Source organism: Trachurus trachurus (genome assembly GCF_905171665.1).
Source record: "Trachurus trachurus genome assembly, chromosome: 15".
In the NCBI taxonomy this organism is placed as follows: Eukaryota; Metazoa; Chordata; class Actinopteri; order Carangiformes; family Carangidae; genus Trachurus; species Trachurus trachurus.
Genome location: NC_139906.1, coordinates 16,956,092 through 16,976,273, shown reverse-complemented (window position 1 = coordinate 16,976,273; position 20,182 = coordinate 16,956,092). Strand labels below are relative to the sequence as shown.

At 40.5% G+C, this 20,182-nt stretch overlaps 1 protein-coding gene across 1 annotated transcript in view; it reads right to left on the bottom strand.

Annotated features, from left to right (window-relative positions):
• The window catches only part of hpse2 (heparanase 2), a 56,690-nt gene that overhangs the window by 9,860 nt on the left and 26,648 nt on the right, over positions 1-20,182 (bottom strand). The window contains exons 4-9 of the mRNA XM_083988462.1: positions 14,217-14,390; positions 12,589-12,760; positions 8,109-8,156; positions 2,358-2,451; positions 1,424-1,530; positions 1,193-1,307 (exon numbers count right to left, since the gene is read on the bottom strand). Of these exons, the coding sequence (XP_083844588.1) occupies positions 1,193-1,307; positions 1,424-1,530; positions 2,358-2,451; positions 8,109-8,156; positions 12,589-12,760; positions 14,217-14,390 (710 nt within the window). The remainder of the gene's footprint in view (positions 1-1,192; positions 1,308-1,423; positions 1,531-2,357; positions 2,452-8,108; positions 8,157-12,588; positions 12,761-14,216; positions 14,391-20,182) is intronic.

Below are 20,182 nucleotides of genomic sequence, written 5' to 3'. Positions count from 1 at the left end.
GTAGGCTGGTGCAGCTTTCAGGCATCCAGCCATGTTAAAAGCATTGTGATCCAAGCGGGAGGCCGTAATTCCCAGAAAAATAATGGAGTCGAAGAGGGAAGGAAATGAAATCATCTCGATTATTTTATATCATTTAGTTGAACAGAGGTGGAAGAAAGTGCATGACCGCCAGAGAGGATTAATGAAAGTTGAAGTTTAAAGTTATTTTCAGATTTTCCAAGTGATTAGTTTGTTAGTGGTAAATACTGTATTTGAGTGCCTATACTTGTTACAAACTGCTATTTCTGATAGAGCAAAATAATCAGCAACAATAACAAATGCTAGATAAATAAGTTAAAGCCTTGATTACATTGTCTTTTGCCTTTATTCTAGAACAATAATTTACTGTGCAAGTTCTTAATATAAGCCTCTCACCCTCCTTTGCCTGTGCTTAATATAAACCTTTTTATGACCTTAATAAATCTGTTTTATTTACTTAGCTGGTGGTAGCTTTGTATCACTCCATCACACTTAAAGACTTAAAAGTCTCTTCATTTATTTATTTATTTTTCAAGAAATAAATTACCAAGGTTAGTATTTCATTCAGCTCTGAGTATAAAGGAAGATTACGAACACAGATGATTTCCTCCCTCACATCTGTGTTGTTCACGTCCAGATAATTATGTGCAAATACACAGAAGAACAGCGTATTTCACATGATTAGTACAGTGTTTTGAACTCAGGTCGTTGCAGTATCGTTATTGAGACCGAACCACAGAGGAACTTGGGACTGGGCAGTTCCATTTCACACAGTGTTGCAGGCTATTTTACTAACGTGCCTGACTGTGTATCAGCATCTCAGGTTACAGATCTCTCACCGGCCGACTGTCCCGCACAGAGAAGCACACAGTTGCGATGGGGGTTGAGGGGAGCAGTGACACTGTCCTGAGCTCCTGACAAAGGGCTAAGGTTACATGGCATTTCGCCCCCGCGTCTATCCACTCATCACCACTAAATGCCTTTCATCTCAGCTAATAGCTCCCACGGGAAAGAGCAAGAGGTGCCATCGAAGGACTGGGTCCAGTACAGAAAAGGTCCAGACTGAGCTCAGGTCAGATCCTAGAAATTATGATATAGGAGGATGATTCAAGGCCCTGACAATGCGAACCAACAGCCGCTCTAATCCTCACTGAACCGAAGCCGAGAGACTTACAGGTAAAGGGTTGAAGTGCTGGTCCACAAGGTGTGTGTATCCGTAGTCAAAGAATGAGTGACGCAACACGACATCTATCCCCTGCACAGCAGCCATACCCAGCGTGTTCACCCATCTGTAACACAAATCAACATACACACATAGAATAAAAAACTGTTCAGGATGTGATATGTAGTGTTGGTAAAAATACATAATACATTTTGAATTACTTATATAAATACTTATACTCACAGAAAGCCAGCTGCGTATGTGTCAGAGAGATTACTGATGCCTCCTGCCCACGCCGGCCCCAGTCCTCCGAGCCACACCTTCTTACCAGGAGTATGTGTGTTCACAACCTACAGTGAGGGATGGAAACATAGATGTATCAACACAATTCTAAACTTTGTGACACCCCAATATGAAATTCACGCCTGGGTCTAAATAAAGTCAAATTCATCTTAAGGATCATCATAATAGGATGATGCCTTTTCAGCGATCCTTGTAAATTGTTAAAGTGCTTAAGAATTATTTTATTTTGTTACACTGAATGTTTTTGTGATGCTGAGTTTTCGTGAGTCTGTAAAGTTATTCAAGATGACAGTAAAACAGAAATATAAAATGTACACACTGAATAATATTAACGTACAAAAAGAAACATAAGAACTTGATCTTATTGATGCACCGAAGAACCCCACTCCCGTTTTATTTCATTGAATGTTTTAAGTTTTGTTCTTGGAAATGGTTGATTCTTTTTCCCAGAGGCATTTTGGCGCTGTTCATCTATGACAACTCAGCAAGTCAGCCGCAGCAGCCAGTGTTGATAATATTACCTCATGGTGGACACAACCTCTTTACCCCGAGGGTTCACTCCTGTGGCTTGCACATATGGCTTTATAATCAAAAAAACTAGCAGAAGTCTGAATGATCCATAACTTGGCGAACTCAAAAGAAATGCAAATATAGTCCACGATGAAAATTAGTTATTTCTTCACATTCTCCCTTAAGGCCGTCTGAGAGTCTAAACTGATAGAAATAACAATTGTTTAACAGAGAAAAGGACCTCTGAAATGTATGCCAGACATTACCCTAATTATGTACAGTACAGATTTAGGCTGAATTTAATTTGCATCTCACACACAGTATATATGAACTGACTATTTCTTATGGAGGAAAGCTTGTGTACCTTGGTGACTTTAGAGATTTGCTCCGTCAACGTGTCCAACAGACGGGTTTTTAGGAAGTCCTCGACTTTGTTCACCCTGCCGTCCATGTAATAGCTGTAATAGGAATCCAGGGAAAAGGCTGTGAGAGAAAAACTCTGTACCCAACTTACAATGTGATTTTCATTACAGTGCAGCACATAATGTAGCAAAAAACAAGTAAACTGATATGTACAACTAATTTTATTTTTCATCTATCCTTTCAAACATTCATCTTCAGTTTGATCTTGTATGATTTCCATTTATTAGTTATAATTATTAATTCAAAACAATTTAAAGTTAAAGATCAATAAGAAAAACAATACATTATATGATATTATTTTGATCCTCATGTTGAACACTTCTGAAACACAAAAAAGGCAAAGTCAAGTCCAGTAAAAACACTTTACTATCTATCCACCAAACAAAGATTTTTCTATTATAAACCACTATCCACATTCCAAGTTATTGAAAAATGTTGTGTTTGGGTCAAAGCTGTGCAGCTGACAATGCCAGGGTCGCTCATCAATTAGATGAATAATATTCTATGACATAGTACAATAAGATATTAGACTACCAGGTAGGTCAACGACGTTTAATTTTAAAACACTGTCAGGACAGGGAAACATCTTCATAGATGCAACACTAGCTTGGATTCAGCATTAGTAGGGCTAGATATGGAGTGCAAGTTTAAATCCAAACAAAGTATAATTTTCGTTGGTCTTTCACCACAACAACTATGATGAACAGGGACTGACATAATCAATTACACTTCAGTGCTCTGAAAATCCAATTCTGTGTCAAAATGTGGGATTGCATAAGAGAGGACTTGGAAGCTCTGAGATTTCAGACTGGGACCGAATAATACAGACATCCATCTGTGGTGATCCTGTGTGTGAGCAGTAAAGACACAGAGACAGACGATAATAAGAGAAAATGTTAAGTGAACATGATGAGAGAGGAATTTATCGGTAGTTAGAGCCAATGTCCTGAGGAACACTGCCCTGCGGGTAGGGAAAAAGACTATCTAGGATCCTCTGGAGGAGTCCAAGAGAGGAAAACAAGAGAGAAACAACCACATACTCAAGTTAATGTTTCAGGTACCGTAAAACACATTTTATATCTCATCTCGTCTGTTGCATGAGTCTCTGTAGTTCACTCTCTTTGGTGGAGTTATTCCTGATGCATTATTTATGGCCAGGTCAGCCCAGATCTCGCAGACTCTAAAAGAGACAACCTTCTCACTTTGAGTGAGATAGAGTAACTGAGGTGTTTTTTTTTTAATCTCCACTCAGTGGTCTGGCTTCACTTAATACTTATCAATTACTTTTTGGCAGACAGCAGTAAGATTTAAAGGCTAACTTCATGGCTATAAATACTACGCGGTGAGACTTTAATGGACATCCACCTGTGAATAGTCATCCCTGCAGGATGATCTTTCGCTTTTCTCTGGAGGTAAAGAATGACGTCATCATCATCACTGGTGGAAAATTATATTTGAATCAAACTGCACACACAGGAGGTAAAATGACTGATGTGACACAAAACCTATCAAATATGTCAGAGAGTGAAATAAAAAAAGAGCAATTGCTCAATCTTTAAATCTATTTGCCTTCATTGGTTCTATTTTTTACATTACCATGACACAACAGAGGACACAGCTGCAACACCTGCTAATTAGACTTAAAAAAAATCTGTTCCTCGTTTCAAAGCAGATTTCTCCTCTGAATCCTTTAAAGAAGCTAATGTTGTTAGTAACATGCCAGAGGAGCTCAATGCAGCCCTGTTTAAAGCTGCAAATGTTTTCGAGTAATTTCTCTCTTTCTTTTTTTTTTATTTCCCAAAACCAGAAAACACTCCAAGAAAACTATGGTAGGGAATTTATAATTGGGGAAATCAAGTTAGGGAGTGCTAGTCAACAGTACATTGTATTGTGAATAATAAGGCCAACAGATTTTTTTTTTTTTTTAGAGAAGAGTCAAAGCTCTATTCAACCTGTTTTTGAAAAGAGTGGAAATGACAGATGCGTCAACAAAACCGCAGAGAATAAAGCTGCATTTTGTTCACGTGGGGGTGAAGCAGTGTTGCAATCCAAGTTTAACTTCGTAGAAATTTTCGTCACAGTGCTGGAAAAAACCCAAGCTCCTGGCCTCAAACTGTAAACAACGCAGGGATTAAGTCATAGCTTTACACAAATTATTTGGTTATCCTGTCATCTTTCCAGAGCGCTCACAATAATTCTTCAGTCCAGATCCCAGGGAAAGAAATTCCACTTCATATATGGAAACAATAAAAAAAAGTTGTTATAGCTGTATCTTGAGCTACAAATCAGCATCACAGGGAATTTTTCGGTAACAAGAAAAGATTAGCTGTCTTTGCTGAACGGTTTTTCATCAGTTTGGTGGAGCAGAAGCCTCAGAAAGAAATGAATATGTTGAAGGTTCATTCTAGTATTTCAGGCCTGGATTGGAAGGCTCATAGCTTGGTAATCGTACAGCTTCTCAAGTTTAAGTTTCTAAAACAAAACCAAGAACTTTCCTTCCAAACTGACATGATACTTCAGCTTTCAGACTAACCAGAATTCAATAAAATGCAAAAATGAATAACATTGTGTCGAAATGTTTTCAGACAAAGATCGCCGGGTTGTTTTACATGGCTCTTACTGAGTGCCAGCACCACATCAAAGACAATTCTCTAACAAAACTAAAAGCTATTAACACTGAAATATAGTATGGACTAAACAAATACACGTGATCAATTCAAACATAAAACAAAAACAGAAACAGGGGATCAGTACCAAATAAAAAAACATCTTATCTGAAATTTGAATTGAGCATTAAGTGAGTAATTGTGACATCCTCTGCATCTGCATCCTCACCTCATCCTTAAAAACCCTTAGTAGTAACTAAAGCTGTTGTGTATTAAAATGGGAATATTAAAGTAAAGCGTGAATATAGTCTATAAAAGTTTAACTGCATTACTTCACATTCAAGTGTCAAGGAATGGCCATCTGGTGTAGCAAGAGATTTGGGGTGAGCGGAGGGGTAGCAAAGCAAGACAAGGATGTGGTCCTTGATGCGGTCCAGCAGGTTATCATCAGGTTATCATCAATCATTACATAACAGCTGAAGGATATGTAGCTTCCCTCAGGAATGCCATCAGTAAATTTATAGTCCCTCAGTGATTTTCAGACTAGTCTGAAAATCTTTAACATCTTTTTACTCCACTCAGCTATAAATAAGCAGCACCCCAGGCTCTCTGGCATGCAGTACCACTGTCATCCTGACAAGGAACAAGAAAGATGTGGGTATCTTGTGTTATCCTGTTTAAAGTGTGACCGTCTAGTTGCAGAGGGAACGGCTGAACAAAGTGAAAAGCTTCTGATTAACTTTTCGGGGCCGCGGCGCTTTGTACAAGAAGTGCCCGTTTTCAAACGCAAAGGGTCATTAAAGCGTGCGTTTAATAACTTTGTAGTTAAAGGGAGTTTAGCTGGGAGGGGTTTTGCCTGCTTGTTGCATGCCCAGATGTTCACAGTGCTAATACCCGCTGATGGAACAATTAGGGCTCGCAGTAAGTGTGTTGCTCAGGGGTATCTTGACGGCAAATCCTGTGAGAGAGGGTGAATTTGTTTTGTTTACTTTTGACTTGCTCACTGATCACACAGTTTTGCCCGGCTCGATGCTCTCACCATGAGGCTACCCATTAGGTAAGGCGGAACATGTTAACAGTAGGTAGCATGCTAACATTTGCTAATTAGCTCTAAAACGAACGGCTGAAGCTGCAGGGAATGTCATTAGTTCTGTCATAAAGAATTAGACGTCGTGAAAATCTGACGTGGTGACTGTGCTTAAAAAAAAAAAAAAAAAAACAGCTGAAAAAGTGCAGGTTATCACCAAAATGTGCTCAGTTCATGAAGAAATAAATACCAGTGCAATTAAAGTAATGTTAATGAGACCTTTAATTTAAAGCCACAACCTCATTTTGGAATTAGAGGAAAGGTCAGGAGATCACAACGGTGGTTGAGATTCATCCTCTGGGAACCATAAACGTCTATAAAAAGTTTCATGGAAACCTGGAGTAAAGAGGTGGCCGACAGATTCAGAGCACCATGCTGCTGGCTAAATTAAAATTTGAAAGATCAACATGAACAATGTTACTCTGAATACTGCTGTGAAGATGCTGGCTAATGTTTTTTACTAGAGATACTTTCTGCTGAGGAAATTGTTTCTACGAAAACTGTTGACTGTTTGTTCTGTGAATGACCCAGACGCTTTTTCTCGAGAGAGACAGTTTTTTTTTGTTTTTTTTATGCGCTGTGAACAGCACAAATTAAATTCTGTTCACTTTTATTGTTTGGCATGGAGGCAGATGGACGTTATCTCAAAATAAAACCAAAACAGTCTGCATGTACATACACCACTAGAGCTATGACCCTTCAACTTATCTTAAAAAGTTTCTGGGCAACCTGAATAGAAAACACATAAAAAGCTTGTGCAGATGTGCATGTTTGCCTGGATGTCTGCACATCCAGGCAAGTAGGTTTGGAAAGAAATTTGGAAAGAAAGCCTAATATTGCAGAAAGATGGAAAGGCAGAGAAGAGACACGGAGACAGACAGATTAAGAGAGAATGACTAAACATTCTGATCATGTTTTGTTGGTGAATCCAAAAATGGAGGAGCAGTAACTGAGACAAGATGCTGCAAATGTACAATGTTGTGGAAAAAAAAACAACGTCGAAACATGATGTGCCCAACATATCAGTGTTTCGTGATCTGGAGGTACACAAATGTTTCACTACATAACCAACATGTTTCATCATCATCATGAAACCACCTCCGACCGAAGCCGCAGGCAGACATGCTCTCTAACAAAGCCATATGATGCCCTGCACCACTTTATAATGAAAGCTGCGTCTCCAACCGACCACGCTCAATTCAAAAAAACATGATCCAGCTGCAGAGGGGTAAAACATGTGTCGTAGACGTGTTAATGAGTGGTCCCCATTTTTATTAGTTTGGCTTCTTTTGTAGAGGTCAGAGTTTCTGTCACGCAGCCTGGTTAGACTGGCATCTGGACCTCTTGTGTAAAATGGGCTAATTGACAGAGGGAATGAGCCAGAGCATATGGTTTGATTTTAACAGTGTGGGTGGTGTTTTTCTAAACCTTACTGACAGCCCTTCCTCCTTCCGTTTCTTCTAATTTCTCCTAATTAGACCTGACCTTCACCTTAATGACCACTCACTTAGTCACACAGGGTTTGTCTGAGCCTCTAGAGCGTATGTCTCTTTGTACACATTTTGCATGTGTGTGTAAAGAGAAACAGATAAAACACAGGGGAAAAGATCAAATCATTGATATGTTTGTATGCATTCCTACAGTGTGTGCAATAGACAAATGACAGGTGTTACTAATTTCACACACACACACACGCACACGCACACACACACACACACACACACACAGGCTCCTTTTCCTGTTGTTCTATTTGCAGGATGAACGCAGTTCTCCACATAATGCATCAGCCTCTCTAAGGAGCAGCATTAATAGTGGTTATTACTGGCTACTGCATTTACAGTGTGGCGATAATGGTGGAAAAGCACAACGAGGCCTGTGCTGCTAGATTTATGGTTAGTTCAGTGTGTAGTCTGTTGTTTCAGACGACTGCAGGTCGATTCCTGCGGTTTTCAATGGACAAAATAAAAAAATAGAAAAAATAAAAGGGTAAAATACCTACTGTTGCCACGTAACCGCATCTACAACTGAGCCAGCATTCTTCATGAACCTGAAAGTAAAAAAAAAACAAAAAACAGAGAGATCTTTAGCTGAGTGGCATTTTTTCTTACAATTCTTCCAACTTTGTTACATTAATACATGGTGACATTTTACCCACCAACATAACTCCCAGGACCTGGGGATGTGGAAATATTACATGAACCTTTTTTTGCAGCCAGGTTGTCAACATGTTTTCATTTTGCCCCAAAATGAAAACAATAATTTGTTAAGTCTGTTAAAAGTAACCTTTAAATTAAGTTTAAAGGCTTATGTTTTGAAAACATCCTGTCGAGTCAAATGTAAGACATACACTGGTAAGTATATGGAACAAATGTCTGGCTGCGATTTTGAACGTAACATGTTGCTCAGCTAAAAACCAAAGGTCTTCAGTTGCGCAGCTGGGATTCTTTCGTCTGCGGTGTCATTTTAAAGTCCCACTTGATGCATTCTCTGGAGCGGTTTCTGTTTCTGCAGCCTGGTAAGTTTGATTTCAGTCAGTTGAATACAAACTCCAAACATCTTGAGGACACAAACACTGTTGTGAACCCTGTTTGTACCTTTTAATGGACTCATCCTGTACACAAATACAAACTCTACACATACACAGTCCCTCCTGCTGTCTGACTTCCTGCTCTCAAGCTTTTGCATCTGCGTGTGTGTTTCCTTGTCTACCTGACCCAAATCGCTCCATATTTGGGGGTAACAGCTTGTCAGACAGGCCCGAAAGTGTGTCTCTAAACATCATGTCACAGAAACACAACTTTCACCGCTCTGGCTTGTTTAGTCTGTGCAGCTCTGATATTTGGACTGCTGAGCAGCTCAGCGTCTAATTCATCTTATTTCCTGAGAGCGGCAGAGTAGTTGGGCTGTCAAACACGAGAGCCACCCCCTCGTAACAGTGTCAAACACACAAGAATCAGCCCGTTGTTAAATGTGACACCCGTGACCCGCGGATACTCCAACTCGCTCTTCTTCATCCTCTCAGTCCTCCTCCTCCTCCTCCTCTCACCACTCATCGTCTACATCCGCCCTTTCCTCCTCGTCCACAGCTCTTCAATCAGCCTGAACTGTGCGGTGCACATTAACACGCGGCCGAACACAAACACACACCTTTTATTTATGAGTAAATTTGTACCGTCAGCACTCAGTGAGATAAACAGCAGTTCCTAATGGTTTCCCTGATGTAAGTAGCTCAAGTACATAGAGGAGGAAGATCCACATCCAATTATTCTTCCTCCTCTGTCCTCCAACTACCTGTCAAAATGTGTGTGGTTGCTGAGAGGAGCTGGAGACAGATTCAGGCTGAGATACACTGAGACATTAAACTGTTCCTGTGCACATGTGCTTGCATATACACGTGTGCGCGCGCACTGTAATTTTAGCTCGCATTAGTTCAACTTTATGGACTCTGCTGGTTAAAAGGAATTCTTTACCCTGCTTATCTAACAATGCCTGTTAAATCCAGGAAGTTGTAACGTTGTGCGTAAAAACAACACTCTCCTAATTCTCTGGTGACAGACTGGTAGAGCTTTACTGACAGCTCCCTCTCAGCCAGAACAGAAAATAGATGCTTAATCTTGATGGTTTTTGTCTGCAACCAACTCCAACCTGTCCACTCAGCTTATGACAACCACAATATTATCAATATAGTCCAGTATATGTCATTTCACTAACATATACTCTTTAAATTAGCTAAATGAACATATATTAATAGGTTTAACCACATTATAATAAAGCTATAAACACATGCAGGGGTATTCCGTGATAACAGTGTGCAGTATTTATCAATAACTAAACTCTGACAACATTTTCTGTTATTACAACAGTGTTTTACGATGTTGTCATTCCTTATTTGTTTGGATGCAGTACTGCTGTGGCCGCAGGCGGAGTTATGGTTGTTGATGAATGCATAAATAAACACCCATTATCTAACAACTAGAGTTTTATGTACCATTTGTTAAATATTTTTATACTGCTCATAAATGCTAACTACAGGGGGTAATGTCATAAAATTCTAAATTCAGATTTTATGATCTGAATAGTATCTATAAGTATTTTCCTCTTCAGCAAGAAGAAAACATCTCTTGGTCAGGTCACTCTTGCCAGAGTTGTGGACATCTATCTGTGTTTAATTTGAGGCTGTTTGTTGTACGGGGCCACTGATGCATCCATTTTATACACGTTTGTTTCCATTTCAACAGACAGAGAAGCTCGGAGAGGCTTAACTTTTTTGGAAGTGATGAATATGTTTGGAAGATAGCGTCATCCATTTGGAAAATAGCACTGGGAAGGCATTTCTTGTCTAAAGGGAGTTTTTACAAACTAAGACAGGCAACAACAGCCAAACACAGATACTTTTAATGTCTGATAAACACTTAATATGAGGCTTTTGGCTGAAATTATTCCCAAATGACAACAGTGAGAAGACCAATGTGAGGAGGAAGATGTGTCAGAGCTTGACTGACACTAATGTGATATTAGCACTGAGAGTAGATTTTGTGTCTCACACACCTGGTCAACAGTAAAATGTAAACTAAACTTAAAGACAGAGAAGCTTAAAGCAGAAGTAAGTGGTCCGGTCGTTTTCGCTAATGCTGCGTTCCAGGCAGGCTTTTGAAATCGTAAATTACAGCTTCAAGTCACAACTTACGACTTTGTAGCGTTTCAGGCAACCCACTCGTGTTTTTCCGACCTGTTTTACCGGTGAAAGTCACTATAACGGCCACTCGTAACTTCCGACCGGTGAACTCGTACCAGATCGAACTGGTACCACTTCACGGTCGAAAAAATACGAGTTTCCTTGAACGCACCATAACAGTCCTCGTCGCTACGTCACCACATTCACGGCGTTCCTTGGCTGCACACACAGCCCTGCATGCCGTTCTCTCTCCTCATTGGATAAAAACTGTAGGATACGATAAATGTTTTCTCTTCGGCTCAGAGCAGAGCAGAGGGACTGAGAGACCCGTGTTTCAGTCCAAACACTCCATGTAAGTGATTGCTGTCGGAAGATATAACTATTTAAGACTTATATTAACACAAATATATCACTTACTTCTGCTTTAAGTTGGTGGCAGTTGCTTTCAAGCTTTTTTTTTTCGAGCAGTTGTTTATGTGATTTCTTTAAAGTCTGACTAAAAACATTTTTTGTTAATAGTTTTGTTTTGTTAAAAAGAACAAAGGTTTTGGGGGAAATTCCCAAACTGCTCATTTGTGTCTCTCCCTGCTGGGCGTGACTGTGTGAGTCTGTGTTAGATTGACACTATCAAAGTCTATTCCCCTTTTAAATAAAATGTCTCACTCATTAAAATGAGGTGTCCATGAGGTGTCCCGCAGCACCTCCTGCTACGTTTGGGGTCAGGACTTGGGTTATGGGTGGCTGTAGCAGAGATAACTTAAGGTGGGAGTCAGGTGAGAATCTGGATGACTGATAGGGTTAAAGACAACACATCGACACTGACGTGGTGGGAAATGAGGGCAAAGTAAACAAATCTGCAGTCTATCCTATGTGACATGGGAAGAACAGTGACAGCCTAAACCAAACCAGCATCCAGGAAGTTAACATGCTGTTTAACCTGCTGCAGCTGAGCAGCCAATAAGCTAGCCAGCCTCCAAAGTGACAATAGTAGGGCAACTTTTCCCTGGTGAGAATTTGCATTGATTGCACGTTCAACAAGCTGAGGAGCAGGAGAAGACGTGCGGTGAAGTTTGACAGCTCAGTGCATGCTTTGAGTGGCTGTATGAAAATGATACAAGGGCAGACAGTAGAACAGTATTCATTTGAATGGGTGCAAATCCAGGAACTGTCAGCATGAAAGCTGAATATAAATTTCCCTCTCACGATTCCTGATTCTATCTTTAAGGAGAATATGGGAAAGGTGATCGACAGAGAAGATGTGTATGGCTGGTCAGTGTTAGACTAGAAAGTTTTGAGGATCATATCAGTATAGCTTTAATAATCGCTTTAATTTAGAAAATGGCAGTGAAGTATTGCTGCTATACAGGTAATAAGGAGAATACAAAACTGACTATATGATCTTATGTAAGTATGACTACATACTATGACTTTACAATCTCAGGAGGGCACAGGCTACAGCTGGGCCAGAGATGTTAGATAAGCTATCTGAGTCAAACGGTGGAGCTTCTGGGTAAAAACCAGCAGGTGGGACACTGCGCCGTCACGTTATCAATCAGATGACACTTTATTTAGGCTGACACGGTATAACTAGAGCTGAGACCCTGAAACCTGCAGAGTGGAAATCCATAAACACTGAACACCACTACAATGTGTGTGTACGTGTGGGTGCATTAAACAGAGTAAAGCTCAGTAAAAGTCCCAAAGCGCCACGGCATACTTTCCACTACCTTTCCCTCCCTCTGTTAGGGGATAGCCTAACAAGGAGTGGAATCCTGCCCAATTATTGTTGAACTTGCTGACTCACCCATCCAGCAGCAGGATGGCGTTCTTCCGGGGCCGTCCCGCGTTGGGGCCGTAGAGGTGAGCTCGGTGGTAGTAGCGCACGGACTGCAGCAGGGTCCGCAGCTTGGTGTAGTCCTGAGCCAACTGGGTACTGTTGACCGCACGACCCACCATGCTGCGGTAGGCATTCGGCTCTGGGAAGAGGAGACGGAGCAGAGTGAGCCAGATAGATAAAGTTTATACAAGCAACAGTGGGGAGGTGGCAGAGAATATTATTGTTGTTGTAGTCTGATCTTGCTCTCCTAGAGAGTATCCAACAGCCAGTAGAAAAAAGGGATAATTGGGCAATTCGCAGTAATACAGACAGATGGACTCAGTGTCAGGGGAATGGTCCAAGCACACAGGGTGGCCTCACAGAACTAGTAAGACAAAGAGAGGAAGGGAGCTTGTTCCTGAAAAACTTTTGCAGACCCACTGCTGTTTAACCACTGAGGATCACTGTACTTCTATCTGCTACAGTTTCTGTTTGAGCTGTAAAATAAAACTTTAAATATATGTGTTTTGCGTGCATGTGTGCAGCTGCGTCCGTGCTGTATTCCTGAAAACTACACTGAGCACATTATCAGCAAATTTCAGCCAAGAATCACCTTTTCATTCAACCTCTGCAAATTCACTCTGTCTGCACTGTCTGAATGATTTACTTGAAATGATTACTTTCGCTATGGTTCAAGCCCTCACTAAAATTTTCACATGGTCCAATCAATGGATTTTTCATGGTACTTTTAGGCTTAGGCTGAAGTGAAAGTTTCTTTTGTCGGCTTTATTACAGATGAAGTGAAAGGAAAAATATGAAGTGATGTGCTGCAGGCGAACACAGGGCGGCTCTGTGTGAAATGCAGCTCCCCAGGAACACAGATGGTTAGGATGACACGAGGACTTGCAGCTCCTTTCATCCCTGAATGAACCCACGCTTTAACCCTTAATCTGCTAGGCACACACTTTCTCTAAGTGATGTCTCTGTAACCAATAAATGTTACATGAACAAAAAATGTGACTGAGGAAAAACTTGAATCCTTTGGTAAAAAAAAAAGAAGAAAAAAAGTCCTAGTTGACCAATCCTTCACTCAAGTGAAAGCCCAAACTCTTAAATTCTGTTAATTATGTATTTGAAGTGACAAGCTCATTAAATGTTTGTGGGTGTGAAGGTTTGCAATGAGGTGCAGGAACAGAGATCCATCCCTTCTCTAGTTTGCTGCAGATAGTTTATGACTGGTTAAGTTAGACATTGACAAGTTTATGTGTTTTTTGGGATCAGGTTACGGTTGTTGACATTCAGTTAGTCTGGTTCTGGTCAAAATAACGAGTTAATAGAGGTTTAGTGTTCTCTCACTTTGAAAATTCTTAATTTTTCTTTGCGATAACCTTTAAAATCTGTTAAAAAAGTCTTTGATCTGTGACTAACTCCATTTCACTTTTCTGATTTAAACACTGAAAGCAAATATTTTTCAACACACGAGTCCAATGATGTGAAATGTAGGTATCTCACTGTCATCAATATCAGCAACACACACATAATTTTACTTTTTACAACAGACTATCATGTTATTTAGGAGGCAGTGTGTGTATTGATACAGGTATTGCTATACTGACCGTTGCCCAGTTCCCAGGAGATGTTGTACTTCTTGCCAGCGCTGTACTTCAGGAGGCTCAAGGTGGAGGAGGTGTTCCAGGAGTTGTCTGGGTTTCTGTGCAGTGCATTAAGCCCCAGGATCAGGTGCAGACCAGCACAGTCGGCAAAGTTGTACAGTTTGTCTAAAGACCTGGCTGGGAGAAACCCACAAAGCAGTTGTAACTTTGATTCTTTTATGCATCTGCAGTCGCCAACATAAGAAACATGACAGAGACCAGACCGAACTCACTGATCTACTGATTCTCATATCCGTGTAATGTGGGGATACACTTCTATTGTTCTACAGCCATATCTGGAGCTCAATCTTTGCTGCTCTCTGTCCCACGTGTATTTTGCAGCCATCTTGGTTCTCTTATAATTTCTTGTAGTTTCATGTAATGGAAGAAAATATAATAACCAGCTGTTTTCACTTTTCAGCACAAACTAAAAGCCTTGTTTGTACAACTCAAGAGAAATAAAAATTCATTACTGTAACACGATCAGTTTGATCGTCAACCTGCGTAGCTAAACACCACAGCGTTGGTTATACTTCGTTACAAGGAACTCTGCGAATTGTCAAGCCTGAGAAAGGATACAAAATATTTTAAAGATCCCCAAATGAAAACAACTAAAGTCATTGGAAAAACATTGGGTTTGTCCATTTAAACAAACAAAGCTCTTTCCCATGTGACTCTTAAAAACAGGGTGGCTTCTTCTGAATTCTTCAACCTCAGTAAAATTGTAACATTTAGCAAAAGGAGATTGCGTTTCACAAAAGCGATGTGCATGGAAATACTGCGTCTACTGTGTTTTGGATAAACTGTGAGCTACTGCTGGCATTTACTCTGATTTATTCTGCAATCAGTTGTCATGTTCCAGGTACTGAGCTTTAAAGTGCACGTGACCGCACGTCCATTTGTACACATGACAGCTGAGTCTCGTCTTCAGCAACATTCAGTGAGAATCCAGACGGACTGATTTTCCCATCATGGACTCCTGTGGTGTTGTGCTCCTCAAAGCAGCTAGCACAAGATTGTTCTGTTCTGCAGCTGACTGCTCACTCACGTTTATGTCTGCTGTCTCCATCAAAACACATGATTCTTACTGCGCAGTAAAAGGATGAGCGCCTGCCACAGATGTTGGCATATGGTACGAGTGCCAAAAGTGTTTGTTTATATTCTAATGTGTGACTGCAGGCTCCTGCTGGATACCTCGGGCTCTTGTTTTGAAATTTAATCTGTTTGGAGTCATTCCATTATCATAAATATTACCCTGAACTCCGACCCTTATTTCCTAGGTTCAACAGGAAACAGATGAAGACTGTTTGCCGGTCTGGTTCCTGCTAGAATTTGCCCTCCACTGTGGGTTTGGCACCAGCTGAGCTTGCCAACTGATAGCTCCTTTTAATGTGGGCTGGTGACAAAAGCAGAGCAGAGCAGGGAGCATGTGAGGTTATTCTTTTGGATGCAGGTCACACTGTTAAAAAAGGATGCAAGCCTTTTTTAAATTCAAATATCCAATAAAAGGATGTGAGAGATACAAATGTCTGAACTGAAATTAGAGTCGTAACACATTTGAACGCTGAACAATGCTTATTATGTCACGCATGAGCTCAAATGTTGTTTTTTTATTCAGCATTTACCGTGAGCCTTTACTTCCCATAGAACAGCGGTTATGTATAATCCACAGAGCAAATAGAGAGCACAGAAAGATTTCTAGTTGCACCTGGCATTAATTCGGTTTCCAGCAATGGAAGGACAAAGCCTGAAAACAACAACAAAAAAATGCTAACAATGGTTTTATTACACACATCACTCTTTGGGAGTGTATTACTCCTGAGTAAACTTTCTGTTCTCCATCTCATTAATAACCACCAATAACGTTATTATCATAACTGCTATTATCATAACTCCTTCCCTCTGTGGTTAAATCGGAGTGGTGTCTGTTTGCAGGAGCAGAGTTAAGGGCAACAGCAGAGAGAAAGTAGCGCCAGATGTGGCTGTCAGGATGAGTGATTCCAGGCCTTTCCTCACCTGACATCTGAGCAGAAGGCGACCAGCCTTGCTCCAAGACCTGCACACACATCATAAAGGCATCATGAGGTACATCAAGCTACTAAAAATACTGTTTCTCTGCTGGCAGGTCTGAGAGCAGCATGTATGATCAAATAAATGTCTACGTGTTTATGTGTCAGTTTGGTTCCCGGGGAATTTTACTACTGATTCTATTTAACCAGTGGCAGAGAAACTTATACATGGCTTTTCTTGTGTCTCTGTAATTTAAAGGTATGTTGAACGGTCAGGTCAAAGGTAGAAAAACAAATAAATAACCTGCACTACTGAAAGTTTGATATTTCGCAATTGCTACCTTGCAAAAGCACAATAACATACCGTGCGATTTCTTTTCCTTTTCAACATTTGCACAGTGTATGTTCATTCATATAATCACACTCCTTCAACATAGAAGAGTTACAGAAGTTAGAATTTAATTCATTTGTTAATATCAATTGCAAAGCTGAAAGAAATCTATTCTAGCCAAACAGCCTAAAATATCAGCATCAGATTCTTGATGGGAGAACTAGTTTAAATTTGTCATAATGTAACAGAACCTTGAATAAGTTGAATATCAGACATAAAGACGACACTATGAGCTCTGTGAAGTTGTGTTTCGACATTTAACTGAACAAATGTTTAACCTAATTAAAGTTCTCATAATTGGCAGATAAAGCAGTGGGGAAAATAATGATTAGTTGTAGCTGCAACATCTGATATTTGAACAGTAGCCGCTTCATACTTTAGCTAATGCCACAGTTAACTGTGACTTTGCCTTATCTAGGGTAAACAGGACAAACAATAGTGGCACTCCTTGGGAACAGCCTGTCCCTTTAATTGTGGATAATTCTCCATTCGCCTCCAGGGGAGCAGATGCTAACATTTCTGTTTAGTTGCGCACGCTAACAATGGCTACTGGCCCAGGCTCTGAGTATAGTATGACTGACCAGGATAGCAAAGCTTTCATTTATTGCCTGACAAGAGTTAGGGCATCTTATGCTTCCCTCCAATGAGAGGAGGATGCTGGGTAGATCCACCCTCCTGGTGTCAGGAAATCTGCAGATCAGTAAGATCAAACATGAAAGAGCTCTTACACGGACACTAGTGCGCCCTGAAGCTAAAAATGTGTGATCTCCGTCGGACCAAAATAATGACATTACCAAGAGACCGTGAATTTGTGTGTATGCACAGGAACTTTGTATATGTGAGCTGTTACGGCTTACCATCACATCTGTTTACACACTGCAATGGAGAAATGCAGTGAATTCAGTGAAATATGGAGATAAATGCTGAGGTTGGGGTGAAATAGCAGCACTTATTGTTATTGGACAGTCACTCTCCCAAATGGAAACAATACAAATGATCTACTGTTTCACAAACACAGACATAGACAATAAATCAAGTAAACGTGAAATTGCCTTTACTTCTGTTGAATGTATCAAACCAGTAACAAATGGTGCACATCCTAGTGACACTGAATAATCTCTCAAAGTCAACATCATTATTCAATTGGCTGTTTTTGTAAGAATGGTAGTTTCTTATGCTGTAATATAGTTTAAAGTGGGTCTCGGAAATTCTCTGCTACACGTAGCACAATGAAGGCCTGTCTGAGAGGTCAGACTTCAGTGGACTCACTCAACTACAAACTTCTCTTTTATCTTAGAAACAGTCCTGCCAGAAACAAGCAGAACAAGCCCAGAAAAGCTGTGTGCGCCTGCATGTGTGCGTATGCGCCTGTGTGTATGCGTGTGTTAGCGTGCCTTTGTGTGTTTGTATGTAACGGAAAGAGCGGGGTCTGGATATTGTCAAGCTGTCTATCTGATAGAAAAGCCAGCTCAGTGAAGCAGAGAGGCCGGCAGCATCAGTCAGCGCTATGCCTCATTTCTACAGTTCTGCATATCCCCTCTAACTGAGGTACACACAGGTCTACGTACACTCGGCCTGTACGCGCTCACACAAACAGTGTTTGCTGGTTTATGTACCACCCACATGAACCAGACACCCATCTGAACTTTCCAATCCCACTTTCCTCTGCTGTTGCACTTTTGGTGAGTTACTATCAGCTGACAAGACAAGACAGTTATCTCCTCGTGCAGCTAATTTAAAATTTGTTTTCATTTTAAGTTGAAAGGAATCACTTTATTTACATTGTGTATCCTTCCTGAATAAGGAAACACCTACAGTACTGCTGCATGTTAGTTAGGTTAAACTTAGAAATTCAACGTCAAGGACTTTTTTTTCCTCCTCACCAGGAAATGAGTTCTTGATGGCATCTCTTTGTTCTGCTGTGGGATGGATTGTTCATTATACATCACTTTGCACAAAAGCCCAAGCCATGGGAATATAACTGTACATCTTAAGGGTCTCATATTCAAGATTTTCTATTTCTAAAAAGAATAAAATCAGTTTTTTAATAACGCATTTCAAATTAACGTAAAAAATACTCTATATTTAGAAATGATATGTTCGTTCGAAAGCTTCAATATTTAGATTTTTTTAAGCTGACATACAAAAGCATCATTATTCAGGAGAATGAATAAGTCAGGTTACAGTAAAACCTGCTTTGGCACAGTTTAGCTGGAAGTTACTTTAACAACTGGCATCCATCAGTTATTCAGAGGGAACAAACAGCATCTTCTCAAATTTAAATCTCTATGATTTGCAAAAACAACTCCTGTCTTGGACTAGAGATGCAGATACATTCCTACATTCCCGCTCATTTGTGCCTTGGGAGAGAAAATGAGGAGCACGGAAAAAACGTTGTTTTCTATCTCTGGTTTCATTCAGTACAGTAATATAATGACTTACTGCGAGACACAGCTTACTGCCACAGCAAATGTCAATTTGGATGTTTAGTCCCATCAAAGTCAGTCTGGGACATACAAGCACACACACATATACACACAAAGAGACTTGAGCTGAGTTCTGGCTTGCTTTAAAAGCCAAATCAAAACCAAATCCTCCAGAGACATGTGCAGACAGGGGAGAAGGCTGTTTAGAGAAATTAATTCTGAGCCTTTTTTCCTGTTTATGGATACAATGTGTTTTTCCATATCTAAAGATGCACACGTAGCACTACAGAGAGCTTAAGTGTCCACGCTGCTCATGAACACAATCTTGAATCGTAGCTCAGAGAACAGACTTAGGAGACAAAGACCCTTAAATTCTAGATAATAATTTCATACTCAGAAATACATGTGCATGAAATCCCATCATGTACGCGGATGTAAGGGCAGAGATGCTTGTAATTTTCTCTGGCAGCTGCAACAACTTCCATCAGCTCGGACTGTGCAGTGAAACACACACGGACACGGACAAACACACACACACACACACACATTAAATAGGCATTATGAAGTCAGTGGGGACAATATGGTGGAGACGGATACTCTCAGACTGGACATCCATCAAATTGTTCTTTAAATGCTGAGGACAATTGTTGATGACAGTATTTAAGGTTTTACCAGATGGACTGCGAAGTAATTTAACATTTATGCTCAACACACACACAGACAAACGGCACGACCGCTCATGAAAGATTTGGAAGTAAACTGCTAGAACATCCAGGAAAACCCAAGTGTGCTGCATTTATCATCAGCTCCTCCATCATGGCTTCACTTGCCCCACCAGCCAGCCCCAGTGGTTCGTCTAGCAACTCTCTGCCTTCTGTTTCTCATTGGACCAGTTCCTCCACTAACCAGATCCTCTGTGGCTGCAGAAAAAGACACTCTGACTGGAGCAAGGTCATCTAAAAGACTGACGTTTCCGATTCGCAATTTAAAAGAAAAAGAAAAAAGATAGTCAAAAGTTTAAGAGCAGCTATATCGATGCAGTTTGATCGTTCATCCAAATCGGTCAAAGCCAGACCAGGATACTGTTACGGTCACTGTATCGAA